The 18,995-nt window shown below is 28.1% G+C and overlaps 3 protein-coding genes across 3 annotated transcripts; 2 read left to right on the forward strand and 1 right to left on the reverse strand.

Annotated features, from left to right (window-relative positions):
* The first annotated feature begins 202 nt into the window (after positions 1-202).
* On the forward strand, positions 203-1,518 carry LOC101262805 (PLAT domain-containing protein 3). The gene is made up of 2 exons (XM_004237355.5): positions 203-821; positions 894-1,518. Exons 1-2 carry the CDS (start codon positions 729-731, stop codon positions 1,365-1,367), a joined length of 567 nt encoding a protein of 188 aa, XP_004237403.1. The 5' UTR covers positions 203-728; the 3' UTR covers positions 1,368-1,518.
* Positions 1,519-5,660: 4,142 nt separating this feature from the next.
* LOC101262509 (PLAT domain-containing protein 2) lies at positions 5,661-7,839 on the forward strand. Its single transcript, XM_004237354.5, has 2 exons — positions 5,661-6,064; positions 7,086-7,839. Exons 1-2 carry the CDS (start codon positions 5,978-5,980, stop codon positions 7,641-7,643), a joined length of 645 nt encoding a protein of 214 aa, XP_004237402.1. The 5' UTR covers positions 5,661-5,977; the 3' UTR covers positions 7,644-7,839.
* Positions 7,840-13,385: 5,546 nt separating this feature from the next.
* On the reverse strand, positions 13,386-17,644 carry LOC101262205 (inactive TPR repeat-containing thioredoxin TTL3-like). Its single transcript, XM_004237353.5, has 5 exons — positions 16,137-17,644; positions 15,851-16,046; positions 15,572-15,744; positions 14,674-15,007; positions 13,386-13,955 (listed from the first exon to the last, which is right to left on the reverse strand). Exons 1-5 carry the CDS (start codon positions 17,081-17,083, stop codon positions 13,842-13,844), a joined length of 1,764 nt encoding a protein of 587 aa, XP_004237401.1. The 5' UTR covers positions 17,084-17,644; the 3' UTR covers positions 13,386-13,841.
* Between the last annotated feature and the right edge of the window lie 1,351 nt (positions 17,645-18,995).

Below are 18,995 nucleotides of genomic sequence, written 5' to 3' on the forward strand. Positions count from 1 at the left end.
TTAGTTGATTGGTGATGACCCTTTCAAATAACAAGGCATGTGCTAAAAGGTGACATGGTACAATTTGTTTATGATGAATATTTGTAAAGGAAAGGAAAAAGAAAAACTAAAAATATTTGAATGTTTTGTTGACTTGAAGTGGCATCTTTTAAAAAGTTTCCAATTCTACTTATTAATAAATGTCGTGATGAAATGAATAATTGTTGCACTCTTTATCATATTGTCTCGTATTTGAAAATTTAAAAAATTATATTTAAAGTATTTTCCATTTGGTTGGATCCAAAAGTAAATAGTAAATATAAAATAGGAAAAGAAAACACGAAGAAGAAAAAAAAGAGTGACGAGTTTTCGTAGCTTTTCTTTGAACTTTCTCTTTGTATGAAAAAAAAAAATGTATTTCGTGACTAATTCTTCCATTTTGATATCTAACCTTTATCTCAACCACCACGGAGCCAAAACCATTGTTGTATGTAAGTATTATCTTAAAAATTTGTATTAATTTTTTTCAAAACATTATACTCAATAAATAATAAACTTACATACAATAATTTAACACACGTACAAAAACACCTATAGTTACTAAACATGTGAAAAAGGAAAACATTAAATTAGTTACTAAAGATATGAAAAAGGAAAAGATAGTATTCACACCCTATATATAATATGGCCGGCCCCCACAAACATTGATATAGATCGAGTATTACATTACACTAAGAGAGAAACAAACAATGGCCATGGGAGTTGCTGCTCACTTCAATCGTTTCTGGTTCCTTCTCTTCGTCCTCTATTTCTCCATCTCCCTCTCCTCCATTTCTGGATCTGTAAGTTATCCATTTAAATCAAATCGTTAAAGCTTTTTGATAATTTATTATCTGAATTTTGTGTAAATGCAGGAAGAGGATTGTGTTTACAGTGCATATATCCGAACTGGATCAATCATCAAAGGTGGAACCGATTCGATCATCAGTTTAACTCTCTTTGATGAAAACGGGTACGGTATTCGAATAAAAAACCTGGAAGCTTGGGGTGGGCTTATGGGCCCGGGTCACAACTATTTTGAGAGAGGAAGTTTGGATATCTTCAGTGGTCGAGGTCCATGCTTGACGGCGCCGATCTGTAAAATGAATTTGACTTCCGATGGAACAGGTTCAGGTCATGGATGGTACTGTAACTACGTTGAGGTCACCGTTACCGGAGTCCATAAACAATGCAACCAACAGTATTTCGAAGTGGAGCAGTGGCTGGCGACCGATGCGTCGCCTTATCAGCTGACTGCCATTAGAGATCTATGCAAGAAGAAGACGAAGATTGATGAGCGTCGGCCGGTTAGCGAAATTGAATCTACTCCACAAGTTTCTCTCATTTAAGTCAACCGCTTTATTGGCCCCCAACACTTTCCTATTTTATCCTTGTGAGTGTGAAGTTTATCAGGGACAAGAATGGTATTTGACCAAATGCCATTGTTGCACTCTGATTATTGTATGGTGGAATAATAAATTTGACTTTTTTCTGCTTTTACATTTCTATAATTATTTTGTTTTTTACTGTGCTCGCTTATACTATTAGCTTTAACACTCATATATTAGCAAGTTAATACATATATTAACTTTATGATTAGTACTGTATTTTTTCATGATATTATATATAAATAATTTTTAATCTGTTTTAGTTAATTAGTTGTGTAAATTTTTTTCATACTTTTACTTGTTTTAAAATTCAAGAATCTTTTAAAAATAACTTTTTATTTTCATACATTAAAAATAAATATTAATATTCTATTTGCGAGATTTTATTAATATATTGGTTTTGTTGTATATCTCCACAAGGGCTGTATTTTCCAAAAACAATTATTCGTCCCATCCGTTATTTTCATATCTATTTATTACGAAGGAAAATGAAGATATCTATTAAAAAAGATTAAAGAATTAAGGGAAAAAAGCTCAAATACACTATTAAATTTTTAGAAAAGACTTATTTATTCTGTCAATTAAAAGTTTGGCTCATTTATGTCATTACCGTTAAAGAAAAGACTCATTCATGCCATTATTTTTTAACATTGATTTTGCAAAATTATTTGACACGTGACCAATTACAATTCGGTCACGTCATTAATATTTTTTAATTAAAAAATTCAAAATAAAAAATAATTCAATTTTAATTTAGAATTTTATTTTTTTTATTAAATAAATTGATGATGGACCAATTATAATTCGACCACGTCATCAATTGTTTTAATAAAAAAACCAAAATAAAAATAATTTTTTTTCTTCAGAATAAATGGAATATTTTGTGAAAAAGAAGAAGAAGAAGTAGGTTACCAACAGTGTCCACACACAGCTATAATAATATCCAATACTTCAATTTCAATAGGAGCTTCGGATATTTTGTGGGGGGGGGAAATGTAGAAGAATATCGGAGCTGAATTTCGTCACAAATTGGAATAAAATTTTAGAACCCACGAGAATATACCTCTCCACTGTTCGATTTTCAAGATATTTCCACATAAAAATATTACTTACTTGACAAAGACAGAAACAATTATTAATAAATTAGTCCATTCGTCCAAAAATATTTTTTATTAAGTTATTTGATTTTCATAACCACAAGTTTTTAATAATATTCTGTTACTATTAGTTAATATTATTCTCTAAATAATCATGTAAAGTTAAAGTTAACCAAATGGATATATGATTTTCAATCGATAAATTTCAAACTTATTACTGGGTCAAATAATTGCTTACCGACAAACAAAAGAGGACAATAAAGAAAGTACGTGAGATTTTTTTGGATCATTTATCAATGTTTTTTTTTATCAATGGAAAACAAACAAGTGGCCACTTCACACGTTGTTCGTCTAAAAAATAGAAAATGTCAGCCGAAAATGGGAGTTACCCCTTCAAACACGCAATTAATTAGATAATTATTTTGATAAAAATTTATGGAAAAACAAATTTGTTTGATAAGATGAAAATTTTGAGATAATGTTGTGGTCAATGAAGTCTTTAAGTTTCTCATTTCATAAAAATATTATCGATTGGGTTTTGATTTTTCAACATGGGTATTGGATAAATCAATAATTCATTAAGATGGTAGTTGATTTATTACTTTACCCTAGATATAAATAGTATTCTCTCCGTCTCATTTTATGGTTTGATTCGATTTTATACACCTCTAGATTTAATTTTTTAAATCGTGAGTTTGAGACTTAAATGAGTGTTCGAGCCAACTACTTTCTCGTGGTAATAAATGAAATAGTTGGCTCAAATAAGACAATAAAAAATATAAAAGAAAAGTGCCAAATATGTTTGAAATTCCCTTAATTCGGGTCTGTCGGTTTGGCTACACGATATGAAATTATGAGATGTAATTGAAGTGTTTATATGATATATTTTCTCATAAACATAAAAATCACATAAGTTAAAATTATTAAAATAGTCCAAGTTATTTATTCATTTTTACCAAATAAATGAAGTTTTATAAAATCACATAATAAATTTTTACAAAGTCATTATGGTCAGTCATTTTTTCTCAATATAGATGAAAAACTTTTTTTAATTAACATGAAGTGGCGGTTTGACCATGCGATACCATATCACGATATAAAATCTGCATTTGAACATGTGATTTCACGATGAGTTCATCTCATGAAATGTAATACCATGTTCTCCAAAAATCGTGATTTGAGATTTTTTTTAAAATATAAAAATTGATCCACAAGTTTATATTTTGTTAAAACAATCCCACGTGATATCTATTGACCATTTATTTCATATGTAAATAAAATTAATAATATAATCACTTCAATACTTTTTAAAATTTATTTTTTTTCACTAACATAAAATTTATTAGTGCTTTCAATTTGATGAATATAAATGATAAAGTAGGAATTGATTTGGTGAATATAGATACAGACTGAGGGAGTGATATATTTTTGGTTTTACATAATAAAAAAAATCTCTTTCGGCTACATATAAAATTTAAAGCAATTTAATATGAAAAAGACAAAATTGGTGATGTATGTTTGATATGAGTATTTCTAATATGTTTGATTTTAGCATGAAATCAATGCCACTGAAAAATGTGTAATTGCACACAAGTGAAACAGGACATGAACTATATGATATTGACAAACAAGTGAAAATTGTATAACTTGTACTGTGTTACATAATCATTTGCGATAATAACAAAGGAGTGATGAAATAATGGGCTATGAGCATGGAAATATAGTTATGATAATATTGCTCAACAAATGGCTTAAAGTAATAAATGTTAGTTAGTCTTGTAGGTTCATATGATCGAGAAATGCAAGTTCAACGTGAGAAGATTATTCGTACTATGTGAGAGGATTATATTAACGACTAGTACACTACAATTTATATTCATTTTTTTCTTATTGAATTAAAGTTTGATCAACTAAAGTTAGATGAAACAATTAATTAAGTAGAATATGAATAACTTTATAATAATTCATTATGTGATTTTATAAATTTTTTGTTTATTTGATAAGATTGAATAAACAATTGGACTATTTTGAATAATTTTACAACTTATGAGGTTTTATGTTTATGAGAAACTATACAATACAGAAATTTCATATCGTATGTCCAAACAAAACATCAACTTTATCTCATGATTTCATATTATAATATCATACTTCACGATTCTCTTTCGCATGGTCAAATGGACTTTAAAATAGTAGTAATAAAGTTGGTTGATAAATAAATTTGATAAGAAATAATGAATTTAATGATATAAATAACAAATTTGGAATTGATTTAAAGTATTAATAAATTTTATGTTGGTGAAAATAATAAATTTCAAAGAGCATATTGATATATGAAATAAATGACTTGTATATATAAATGTGAGATTATTTTTTACAAAATATAAACTTAGAGATCAATTTTTATATTTTTGAAAAATCTAAAATCGTGATATGAAATTCTCAATGATGATCTTTTAGAATATATGATTTACATAATGTGAAATTATGAGATAAAATTAGCTTTAAATCAAGGAAAAATGCACAAGTAACTCATCAACCTATGCTCGAAATTCCGGAAACACTTATCCCCCGAACTTATTTTATACTTCCTCCGTCCCTATTTAGTTGTCCACTTTAGAAAAGGCACACATATTAAGATAATAATAATTAACATAGTGAAGTTACAATTTTACCCTTATTAAATATGATTTAAAAATGATGAATTAAAACTTTGAAATTTTCAACGAGTTTAAATGAGGGTATAATAGGAAAAACAAATTTGTCCTTTTTTGATTTGTCAAAATTGACTAGTAAATAGGGACATCTAAAAAAAATATGAACAAGTAAATAGGGACAAAAGAAGTAAGTAATTTTCTATCTCTTTTCGACCTACGGCGAAAAAGGATAGAAAATTATCAATAAAATAAGTTTAGATAATAATAGAACCTTAGTATAGTATTAATGTATCTCTAAAATTTCAAAAGAGAATTATTTGTGCATTATCCTTTAAATCAATTATTCAAATTTTATTTCACAATATCATATCATATATTAATAAGCACGCCAATTAAAACCATGGAAAACACGAGAGTTGAGTTGGTGAAATTACTTTGAGCTTCTACCTACCATGTGCTAATGCCTAATAGATATGTGACACTTGCTTATTCTGAAAAATGATTGCCCTATTCTCAAGACAATGAAAACTTTTATATAAATTTCTATTCGATGGTGTTCTCATATATAGGAAAATTATATATTTAAAAATTATTTTATATATATATATATTAAATTTTAAATATTTTAAATGAAACTTCTAATAAGCATTACTATCAAAAAAGAGAAAATTGAAAATAGAATTGTACAAATATTATAAGGTCCCATCAATTAGCGCTTGATGTGATCTATATATATATATCGAATATAAAAAAACTTGTAGAGTGTTACTATAAATTGAAGTAGTTGCATATATTGTAGAGAGAGGAAGAAGAAGGCATGGGAGTATCAACTCAACTCAACTATTTTTGGTTCAATCTCTTTATACTCTTTTTTTGTTTCTCCATCTCCTCTATTTATGGATCTGTAAGTTACTCTTCTCATACTCTTGCTATTTGTTACTCTATTACTATTGTATTTTGGTTTTACTAAGTTGATTTTCATTCAATATACTTTCAGATTCATTAAACACCCAATTTAGGAATTTAAAGAAAATTTTCGAATGTTAAAATTTTAACTATATGATATTTTTTTTTTGTCTTTTTTAAATTCTTTGTTCATTTATTAAAATAATTTTTTACAATGAGGATATAATTAAAAATTTACTACATATAAAAATATTGTTTTTATTTCGATTAATAGGAGTAAAAGATATAAAATACATGATGTATTTAACACGTATTTCTTTTGGCAACAGACTCCCTTAGCTTTATTCGGATATAATTTAAATTTCAAGAGTCAAATAAGATTTTTATATTCTTTAATGGGTATATATTTATTTATATGTCCTTTTAAATATGATAAATTGTTAACTTTTATAATTTATAATACATTTTATGTATTAAATGCATAAATTATTTTAAAATCTGTAAACATTTTATGGCAGACTACCGGACTAAAATAAAAAAAAAGGGTATATTTTATATTTAATAAAATATTTTTGGAGTACTCCATATATCTGTGCTTCACAGTGGGTTGGGTGGGCTCAAATTATACCAATCGTAATAGGTCAAGTTAACGGGTCAAAATCTAATTCAATTCAAATTGTTTAATCAAAATGAGGTTGAATTGAAATGAATTAGGTAACATATTGTAGATCAAGACCCAATTTCAATTTAATTTTTATTAAGTTTAATTATTTTATTTAGTCTTTTAAACTACTTTAGTAACTAATAAAAAAAAAATTCCTTATTAAAAACATTCAAAATTGAAAAAAAAGTTTTTGAAAATGTTGACAAGATTTTTAAAGCCAATTTGGGGTTAATAAAAATGGGTGAAAATGAATTGAGCTAGTGAATAAACGGCTTAATAACTTAAACGAATTGAACTTGATTTTGCCGTCCTTTACGTATACACATATCTCATTTTTATTTTTTGTAAATTGCAGGAAGTTGATTGTGTTTACACAGTTTACGTTCGAACGAGTTCAAAAATAAAAGCTGGAACTGATTCCATCATCAGCTTGACTCTCTACAATGCAAACGGGTATGGTATTCGAATCAATAACTTGGAAGCTTGGGGCGGACTTATGGGCCCGGGTTACAACTATTTCGAGAGAGGAAACTTGGACATTTTCAGTGGCCGAGGCCCATGTTTAAATGGGCCCATCTGTAAGATGAACTTGACTTCCGATGGAACAGGCTCCGGCCATGGATGGTACTGTAACTACGTTGAAGTCACCGTCACAGGAGTCCATAGAGAATGCCGTCAACAGCATTTCGAAGTGGAGCAGTGGATCGCGACTGATCATTCTCCTTATCAGCTCACTTTCATCAAAAATCTGTGTAGAAAGACGAAGTCCGGGGAATATTTGTCCGTCTCTGCTGAGGATCTGCCTGCTTCCGTTGAGAATTTGTCCTTCTCCGGTGAGGATCTGCCTGCTTCCGTTGAGAATTTACCTGTTTCCGGTGAGAATCTGGTTGTTTTCGATGCTGCTGTGATGTGATCTATTAGTCATTTATTGGGCTTTGATTGGGCCTGAGCCCATATTTTATATTGGAGTAGTGTGAATTTATTAAGGGGCAGAAAAGACAATTGGTAAGGGCTCAGGGTTGTTATGATGTTTATGTTTTCGAGATGTAGTATGGTTGATGAAAACATTGATTATCTAATGAATAATAAGGTCCAATATATATTATCAATAGCTGAGCTAGAATTTTTAATCAAAAAAATTATATGAATAAATATATTTTTATAAATAATTACTGATTTTAGCGATACTTTTTACTATTACCATTTATAGTAATATTGTGATAAATCTGTAATATGTATTAATAGTGAATTATGTATGCAATATATTTGAATTATAATTGTTTTTGAAATATATTATGTTTGTTTGGTAAAAAATTATCACACTGTATTATAAGTGTATGAAAATGTGTGATAAATGTATTATACATCATTAAAACTTGTATTATATTTGAATAATAAATTTATCTTTGTAATATATATTAAACTTATATTATAAATGAATTAAAAGTGGTCAAGCGGGAAAAAAAAGTTATTGCTATAAATGGTAAATATTTTTTAGTCATAGTATATTTATGTAAGTTTCCCTTTTTAATAAGGAGGTTCAATATTCGTACAAAAATAGACACACAGAGTAATCGAAGGTCGTTCGACATCTACTATATATACATAAAATATTATTTTAACCATGTATAAATAGTATATTTTCTGTCGAAGGGATACGCATGAACCGCTTGGCTCCGCCCCTAGTAGATATTGAATCTCATATAACTTTTTCGTGTGTTTATGTTTCAAATTTTTTTAGTGAAAATTTTGAGTCCATCTCTACTATCATGAATACTACACTTTCAAAAAATAAAAATAATAGTTAGTGTTATTGCTTATGCTATATGAACAAAACATGCTGCAAAACTATCACCCTTAGTCTAGATTTCGCGTGGTTTAACTTGGAACTGGCGATGTAATGGCTAGAAACGATAAAGTTCAATTTTAATTTTTTAAATTATTAACATTGGTCATTTTTTCAAATATTTAACACCTTCTGATTTAGGAGTAAAGTCTAACGTATGAACAAACCAATGAAACATTTTTTCGACTCCCACTTGAGAGTTTCTAAATTACCAAACCTCCCATTTTAGGTCGATTGTTGCCAAAAAATTTTTTTTTACTCCTTTTAGTAGTGTGATTGTTACATGTGAGATACATTATGATAATATATATTTATACGCGCTCACATATATATATATATATATATACATATATATGTATACATATATATGTATGTATGTATTTATATATATGTATACATATATATATGTGTATATATATATATATATAATATTTTAAACTGAAACTAATATCAATTGTCATATTCCATCTATAGAACTGTATCAATATTTATCCATACCATGAATATAAATGTTGAGATACAACCAATTTTAATTTCACTTTCATTCTGAGAACCGTATCATGTATATCAAGAGAATACCATGTTAACTGCTATACATAATACATTTTTTTGAATAAGTTATTGGTAGGCTAACATATAGTTATCAGTGTTTAAAAGGTGAAGCGTGAGGTGAGACATTTTATACCATTGAAATGAGGTGGAAACTTTGAGACACGGGGCAACATGTATATTCAATTTATAATTGTATTACCAAGAGAATAAGGAAAGTAAAACTTTCAATAATTTTACAAATAAATTTTATAAATAATTAATAATATAGAAAAAATATTATAATTATTATTTGAGAAAAAGATATTAATTACAAATAATATAGAAAAATATATTACAACTAACAACACAAAAAATGATAATAGCCAAAATAATCTCTAAATTTAAATCATCACCCATCTTTTACTAGACTTTTAACCCTTAATTAATATTTACACGGATTTTTTTTTTATTAGAGTCAATTCCCTAAATGGCCATCCAAGTTAAAGAATTGTCTTGAAATATCATTTATGTTTCATTTAGGACTAAAATATCATTCAACTATCACTATTTTTCTCCAAATATACTTGACATTTTAAAATCATCACTCTCTCCTAATTGGCATGACATGTCATTAAAGTTTTTTTTAATAGTAGACTAATTTAATTCATTGAACCTATTTATGTTAGGAAGAATACATTTTTAAAATGTACTATAATTTTATTAATTTTGAATACTTATAAACACATACATTCAAAAAAATATTTATATACAAATCACTTATTAACACTAATTTACATCAATTAATCATAAGTTGTATAATAAATCAATAAAATCAAAGATCAATTAACTATTACAATAATATTAATTGTACATTTTGCAATTTATGCTTTCGATATTGTTATTTTTTTTTTGAAAAAGAAGAAGAAGAAAGTGAATAATATTATATCTTTTATCCATTAGAAATACTAAATACCTCAAAAGTCTACTTAAATTCTAGTTGATATGTCATGTCATTAAATAATCATTTAAAAAAAATAATAGACTTATTTAGTTCATCAAACTTATGTCTCTACAAAATAAATATATAAATTACATGAGAATTTATGAAGATTTTAAGAAAAGTAATTTAAAAAGTCCAGTAACTTTATATATTGTCACCAAACAAAATTCTATGAAAAAATCTATATGTGCAATTATTACCTGATAATTTTAAAATTCCTAACTAAATTATTTGAGAATCTTAAACAATTTTTTTAATAAAAGTATTTAGATAAATTTGTAAGGTTGACAAAAAAATTGGTAAGAAAAAGAAAATAATTATTTAACTTTTTTTAATTTTATTATTTTTATTCTTTTATTCTATATTATATTATATTATAACTTTTCATACAATTAAACATCATAAATAAACTAATAATTAATTAAATTTACTAATTTAATTTGATAATATACATATTATATGAGATTAGTATAATGATAAATAAAGATCAAAATTGTATAATCTATAAATATTATTCACTTACTATTTTCTTTTTAAAAAAGATATTATAAGTATACATTGATTTCAAAGCACCCAAATAATTATTTTTTAATAATTAATCGAGCTTTAATATTATAGATTTATTATACAATTTATAATTAATTGAAGTAAATTTGCATTCATGAGTGATTTGTCATCAATATTTTTTGAATGTATATGTTTATTAGTATTTAAAATTGATGAGATTATAGTACGTTTTAAAAACGCATTCTACATAACATAAAAAAATAAAAATTTCAATTATGATAAAAAATTTTAAGTATGAAATTTTATTCTCGATAAATTAATTTTAAAAAATTAAAAACAATATGATCATTATTTTAGTTAAATAAGTTTAATGAATTAAATTAGTCTATTATTAAAATAAGATTTTAATGACATGTCATGCCAACTAGGAGAGAGTGGTGCTTTTGAATTGTCAAGTATATTTGGAGGAAAATAGTGATAGTTGAGTGATCTTTTAATCCTAAATGAAACATAAATAATATTTTAAGGCAATTCCCTTAACTTGAGTGACCATTTAGGAAATTGACTCTTTTTCTTTATCATAAAGAAAAATGATTTAGGTGTACAAATAATGACAAAAAATGAATATAGTTGTTTCAAGAATATGAAAGCTCTATCATATTAATTTCAAACACGACTATCTAAAGAATTATATATAGCAATGTCATTTTTATGACATTTTATGTATTCATATTAGAAAAAATTACTACAGCCTGAAAGAAAAAACATGATAGTATATAATACATATATCATTTCTCAAAACTCACCCCTAAAACATTCTTGAAAGCACTAATAATTACTCAATTTTCTCTAGTAAAGAAAGTCATTTTCAACCTACACACTCTAGTAAATGGATACAAATAGGGGTGCACATGATCGGATTGGTTGAGATTTTTCAAATATCAAATCAAACTATTTGTCTCAAATTTTTGAACTTATAAACCAAATCAAACCAATAAAACTCGAGTTTTTCAACTTCAAGTTTTTTCGTGTTTCTTCGGATTTTATGGATTTTTTTCGAATTTTCAGATTTTTTCGATAATGTATTCATATAAACATATAATTTACTTGTACTTCAAATATTTCTTCAGTCTTACCAAATGTAACTATCTAAGTTATTTCTCAAGAAAATAACAAAATATATGATATGATTAATGACACTAAAATATCTAGCAAAATAATAATAATAAAATCGCTTAAAACAAATATTGCAAATTAATAAGTCATAATAAAATTGATCATAATTTAAAGTACTAAATCATGATAAAACAAATTTAGTAAGTATTAGTTACATGACTAAATATTAAAAGAAAGTAATTAGATATGTATTTTAATTATATAAATTTATGTAACACTAAAAACAAATATTCAATATCATTGTCATTCTTAGTGTTGGATTGATTTTCTTTTTTGCATTAGTATTAATTTGACTTTTATTTAAACTTTATTATAATTACCAACATGTATGGACTATAATCTTTATTAGATCATTAAGAATTCTACCTTCTAAACATGAAATAAATTACTAAAAGATAAAAACTATGGAAAAGTACAAGAGATATTTAAAAATTATATCAAAGTAAATATTTTTATGTATAAAATAAAATTTTAAAATTATATATATAATGTCGGATTGATTTGGTCTCGAGTTGTTTTTTTTAGTTGAAACAACCCAACTCAAATATAGTCAGATTTTTTTTGTCCAACATCAAATCAAGTCAAATCAAACCACTAATCAAATTTTTTTTTCGATTTGATTTAATTTGCGATTTGATTCAATTTTATACGCTAGATACAAAATTAGGTGAAGGGGCCAAAAGATTATATATCATTATTTTTCAACTTAATAATTATTCATCTCGATCATGCCATCTGGTTGATGATTAAAGGACCCAAGTTAGGGAAAAATTACTTATTGATTAGTCACACTACAAAATCGTGAAACAGCCTTAACCTAGCTGTGATGCACTTTAATTAATACAATAAGAAGGACCACTGCATATTTTATGGAGTAATGATTGTTAAGAATTTCATTTGCTTTTAATAAAGTTTCAAGAAAGAAATGCAGAGTGAATTGCCAAGATATATGGAGTATCTCTTTTACTTTTAACGTTTTAAAATACTTGTCACCATTACTAAAAGAAAATCAAAATATTTATTATTATACAAGCTTAAGACAAATTAATTATTATTTCCTCAATTTATTCTTCTTAGTAGAATTTGCTTTTAACACTACTAATACCTCAACTATGGCATATAAATAGAATAAATATTTAATAAATAAAGATTATATCTTAAGATATAAATAAGGATAAAATAGCTAAACACTCTTTTTAATTAGTATTTTTTTAAGAAACGTGTAAATAAAAAATATCGCAAGTATTTTGAGACTGATAGAGTTGTTTTTATTTTTGTGAGTGGGGGAGAAGAAAAAAGGCATAATACATAAATGTGGCTTCAAGTTACATTTTTGCCCTTCAACTTTGGATGTGCACAAATAGGCACTTAAATTTATGTAAAGTTGAACAAATAGACACACATGTTCTACATGTCATTTTTGTCCTACGTGGTGTCCTACGTGTATTTTACCATGTAAGATTCATGTGTTTATTTATTTAAAAGTTGGATAGTTAAAGTGCCTATTTGTGCATTATGAAAATCGAAGAATTTGAAGCCAAGTTTAGAGTTCAATTTATGTATTACGCCAAGATAAAACAAGGCAAAGTAGAGAATGAGTCGGGAAAACCATGTTAAACAAACTGATTACATATTAAGAAAATGCATCAAATGTAAAAGAATTGTTCTCATTCACTAAAAATTCATAGTGCTTTAATTTTTTTTGTTTCTAAAGCACCCTAATGAATTCCTTTCTTTAATTTTGTTTTCTTTTTTCCCTAAAGATATGAGCCAATATAGCCTACCAAATCCTATTTTCTAGCTCAAGCCTCTTAATCCTTTGATCTTTCTCCCATTATCTATTTTCTTTGTTCCCTAAAAGACCTTTATAAATCCTTCACTTAATCCCTTCCCTACCACTTTTTTTTTTCTATATTTGACCCTTTTGTTTCCTTTTATGGAGGGATTGGAATTGAACAAACAAGTGATGATACAATTCAAATTACTTTGTTATGGACAACCATAAATGTCATTGTGTGGTGTTCATGCTCTTCATGTCTTTGACAAATTCCTCATTTTTTGAGTTGTTGTTGGGCATCCTTAATCATTTGTCCCACATCCTCATTTTCTGGTGTCTCCTTTATCAACACTTCACATTCTTGTACGCATGCTTCCCATTTTCCCATCTAGTATATCACACATAAAATAATATACATCAAAATCTTCAATTATTTCAATCAAAGAAAAAAAAAATCAACTAAATGCTATCATATACTAAATCTAACACTGCATAAAAAATAATCTCTACATAATTGATACAAATATATCTAATACCAGCATTATTAATACACCATATTCAGTAATGTTGTTAAAAGCCCTGTCAAACGATAATGTATAGAACCAATAGGCCAACTATTTTTTAGGGACGTAGCTACCATGGACATGTCATATCATGATTGTTTAATATTAAAAAAGAAAAACTAATGATACATAAAAATGATCCTTTCAGCGGATAATTATGCCCTTCAACTTTGATTCTGCACAAGTAGTCATTTGAACTTATATAAAATTGAACAAGTAGACACACATATGACATAAATTTGTCATCTAGGGTGCCATGTAGGACGAATGTGTCTATTTGTTTAATTTTATACAAGTTTAAGTGTCTACTTGTGCACATCCAAAGTTAAAGGTCATAGTTGTCAGCTGATGCCAAATTTAGGGTCATATTTATGTGTTATGCCTTTATAATACATTGTTGGTTATGATAGAAAATGTAGCTAGAGGACATATAATATAACGTGTAAGACCGATTTCATATAGAATGTGATTATTATAGTGAAAAATTATTACAAAGATAACTGTTAAACTTAGTATCATAGCATAAGGAAAATGAAAAGTTACCTTAAAGTAACAATCAGCCTTCCTCAACCTAGCTTTGGTGAAAGATGGTCTAACATTAAGGGCAGTATTGCAATCCTCAAGTGCTTTCTCAAATTGGCCAAGTTTTGATCTGCAAGCTGCTCTGTTGCACAATAAAACTGAGTTGTGTGGATCATGCTCTAGTCCTTCACCATAAGCAACACTAGCATCTCCATATTTTCCACCTTTAAACAACTCATTTCCCTTTGTTCTAGCACTTGCTACTCCCCTTGTCCTCCTAACTATCATGTTCACTTCCTTGTTATTCCCATCTAGTTGCGATGCTCGTTGAGCCGCTGCTAGGGCATCGTCAATCCTATCATGTAGCAATCATAATAAGTTGATAGTAACAATGAAAATATAATGTGTTTAGTTGATTTATGGCATACATATTTATAGCATTCGTATGGCCGAGTTCAATTAGTTTGAAATAGGGACATAACTTATTGATTGTGTCTGTTATTTTGTATTTTATTTAAGATGATATGACTGAATGAGTCACATTATTTTGTATTTTATTATCCATAGAAGGACTATTAATAAGCAATATCTTGAAAACCTTGTAAAAGGTTTTTAAACTACTCGTGTTAGCATGGATGTCAAGCATGAATATTGATTGAGGGTGAAATTGAACCTAACTACCAAATACATACTCAAGTACTCTTCTTTTTGGTTTCTCTTTTCTCCTACAAACATTTCTCCTTTTGAGTTGTTAGCTAAACCAAACACTTTATTTATTGACAATAATCTAATACCAATTAAGTCTTTACTTTCTGTCCTAATCTTGGTTATTGGCATCTTTAGGACCACAACTATGACCTAGATTGAATACAATTTTTAATTAAATGTTGAATAATTCAAAACATGAGAACTAACTAACCTGCCAGCAGCCATGTCAACTTGAGCTTGAATGACTAACAAGCCTGCGTTGCCAATAGGGCCAAAGAACTTTATACATTCATCGATATCAAAATTCGGACCATGCTTCAGAGTTTGATCTGCTTCATGGTATCTATGGAGCTTCACCAATGCCTCCGCTTTCAAAGCAAATATCTTTTTTTTGTTATCCATAAAGGACCAAAAAAAAAAAAAAAGTTTAGCTCATGACACTAGAGAAAAGAACAATTTGGTATGGTTTTTTAATGCGTAGATAGTTAACCTGTGGTGCAGAATCTGCACCAGCCGATATGGCGAGGGCAGATTCTTTAAGAAGAGTGTTCCAATCTCTTTGCCTCTTCGCTTCAGTACACTTGCTAAGATGCATTTGAATAGATTTAGACTTTGTCACAACATCAGGATCAGCTTCTGATGCAGCTAGTTTGTAATGGTACATAGCTTTCTCTGTATCTCCTAATCTAAACACGAAAACATTGGTCATTTCAACAATTGTAATAATAATATAATGAAATTAACGACGAAATGATTTATTTTTTTGTCACATTTACCTGACACATAGAGTGGCCAAACGATTATGAGCTCTTTGATAATGAGGATCAATTGATATAGCTTCTCTGCACTCAAAAACAGCTTCTAGAAGCCTTCCTAAAGCAGTCAAAGCAGCGGATTTGTTGCTTCGATAAGAAGCCTTATTTGGATCAATTGAAATTGCAGCATCATACAAAGCTAAAGCCTCAGCAAATCTTCCATTCTTGTAATCTTCATTTCCAAGAATCTTCAATTGCTCAGGGTCCATTCTAGTGGATAAAGCGCGACAAAGGGAAACAGAGCCCCCTGTTTTCCCCTGTTCTTGATCACCCTTTTTCTTTACTACATTACCCATAACACTCGTCGGGTATTTCCCATTCTGAGATGGTTGTTGTTGTGGTTCTTCTTTAGCCGTTCTTGGTAAATAATCAAGAACATGATTCGCTGTTGAAGTTGTTGTAGCATTGCCCCCACCTTGCTGCCTTATGTTACCCAAATTACCAAACAACATCACATTGCTAGACGATGCACGAACTAATGTATTAGCACCATTTGATCTTTGATGATCTTGTATCATGTTTTCAAGCTCCCCTGATATCCCGGTTGATGGCGGAACTACTTTTCTTCCTTGATTATTATACCCTTGACCATTAGTTTTCTGCTGATTATAAACAGGTGCAGCAGCAGCACCTTGCACATTACCCTTATTCGCAGCTACTTTGGATTGATTTGGATTAGGTCTTGGTATGATCCTATCAGCTTGTTTCTCGTTGTCTAAAAAAGCCTCGTTGGATCCATTCCGATGCTTTTTAGAATTTTGAGTACTAGATGATCGCGTTAAATTGTTACCATTGCTGGAATTTGGAGTTGGAAGCGAACCTGTTGATGTCGATCTTTTTGTCCACATAGTTTTCCTTCCAAAAACAGCGTTCAACAGGCCACAACCTGTTTTCCTTTCATCACCCATAATTGGATAGATAGTTGAGATATGAAATGAGCTTCTTATGTAAGACTTGTAGACCAAGCTTTAAAAGAAATACATAACTCACCAACAACCCATAATATGTAGTACCCAAAAACAAGATGTTACATTTAATGAAATTGGTTGTGTGAAAAATGGTGACTGCCCCAAGGAGAAGAGTACATAATTGTCATATTCTATTCTTTTAGTTTTTTTAGTGTTTGTTTCTCTTTCTTTCTGTTGGAAATGAAATATGATTACATCAAGAAGAGAAATGTAATGTGAAAAATTGATAAGAGAAGAAACAAATTAGCTGTTTTGGGGGGGGGGGGGGGGGGTAAATAATACTAGTAGTAATGATGAATGTATGCAAAAGGAATTTTTTCAACACCTTTTCTTTTACTTTTCTGTTTGGTTAAATTTTTTCAACTTTTTTTTGTTGTTGGTTTGGTATTTGTGGTGTAAAAAGGGAGACCAAAAGACTCGGTCATGGAACAAAGGAGGATCTCAAGATATTTAGAGGGAAATAAAACAATTTAGTGTTGGCAGAATCTTTTTTATTTCATTATTTTATTTTCCTATAATTTTTGAACCAAGTCAAATTAAGGAGAGGAGTTCACGTAGGAGACTTTGAGCAGCTCACGTATGGCTGCCAGCTGTTTTCTAATTCTAAAGGGTCACATACCTACTCTTGCTTTATTTTTCCCATTGTCTTACCTAGAGCCGTTTAAAAACAAAATTGAAATTGAAAAAAAATAATATTGATATATATTGTTCATAATGTTTTTTATTAGATTGTTCGTTTGAGATTTTCTTTAAAGAATTAATTGATAATTCGGTAGTAAATTAATAAATTGTATTTAATTATTAATATCACTTTATATACAAAGTCCTTCACTGAAGGTTCAGTTTCATTCTTTCATTTTTTAACTATCTCAAGCTCTCGATTATTCTACAATATGTTGATGTTTGTGTAATCTGTCAGCTCATGTGTTTGTGTGTGTTACTAAGTACTTTTCAATAATTTTTTTGTGCATATTAAATCTTAACGGTTAAATCAATAATCGACAAATTAATATATTAATGGTCTACTTCTATAATGGTTTAGCATGTAATGATTCTATAATGATTTATCATGTCTACAAATCGACAGAAATAAATCAAATCAATAAACTTCAAAACGGAATCAACCGACCAATATGCAACCTTAGTGTTACATTGTCTAAGTAAGGAAAAGAAAGGTTTATTTCTTGACTTGTCGAGCATCTGATCATATGATAAAATGTTTCTATTAGACTTTCTGATTTGAACTTTTATAAAAGTTTTAGTATGTGTTCATAAAGGCTTATTACATAGATAAGTCAATCATTTAATACAGCCATCTCTTTCAATTAAGCATGATTAACATCAATAAAACGTAAAATCTCGAGTTTCTTTCAATTGATGTATATAACTATAGAGGCAATGTATATTGTGTGGTAAATAGTTACTTCATAGAAACTTGAGAACACACACATAAATTATTTTACAAGCACACTTTATCATGTGTTCAAAAGCTCAATGGTAATTCGAATGTCTAAACCTATTTCACTGATAAGTTAAATGAATTATTAAATCAAAAAGAAAATAGTAATATTGTCACCGTTTCCCATTCATGAACTTCTCTGTGTCTTCCTTAATGTAAATGTCTTTAAGTGGATTTTTAATCCTTGAAGTACCAATAACCATGCACGCACTCTTTGAGAATTGATCAAAATATAGTTTATAATGCAAAAGGTTCATCACTAGTTTCTAATATTTTTTTCATTTTTAAGACAGAAGATTAATATACAAAAAAACTACATCAATTTTTTTTACAAATCACAACTTCATGTATTTGAAAAAGTAGTTTTTTTTTTCTTAAAAAAAAAAAAAGAAG

Source organism: Solanum lycopersicum, chromosome 4 (assembly GCF_036512215.1).
Source record: "Solanum lycopersicum chromosome 4, SLM_r2.1".
In the NCBI taxonomy this organism is placed as follows: domain Eukaryota; kingdom Viridiplantae; phylum Streptophyta; class Magnoliopsida; order Solanales; family Solanaceae; genus Solanum; species Solanum lycopersicum.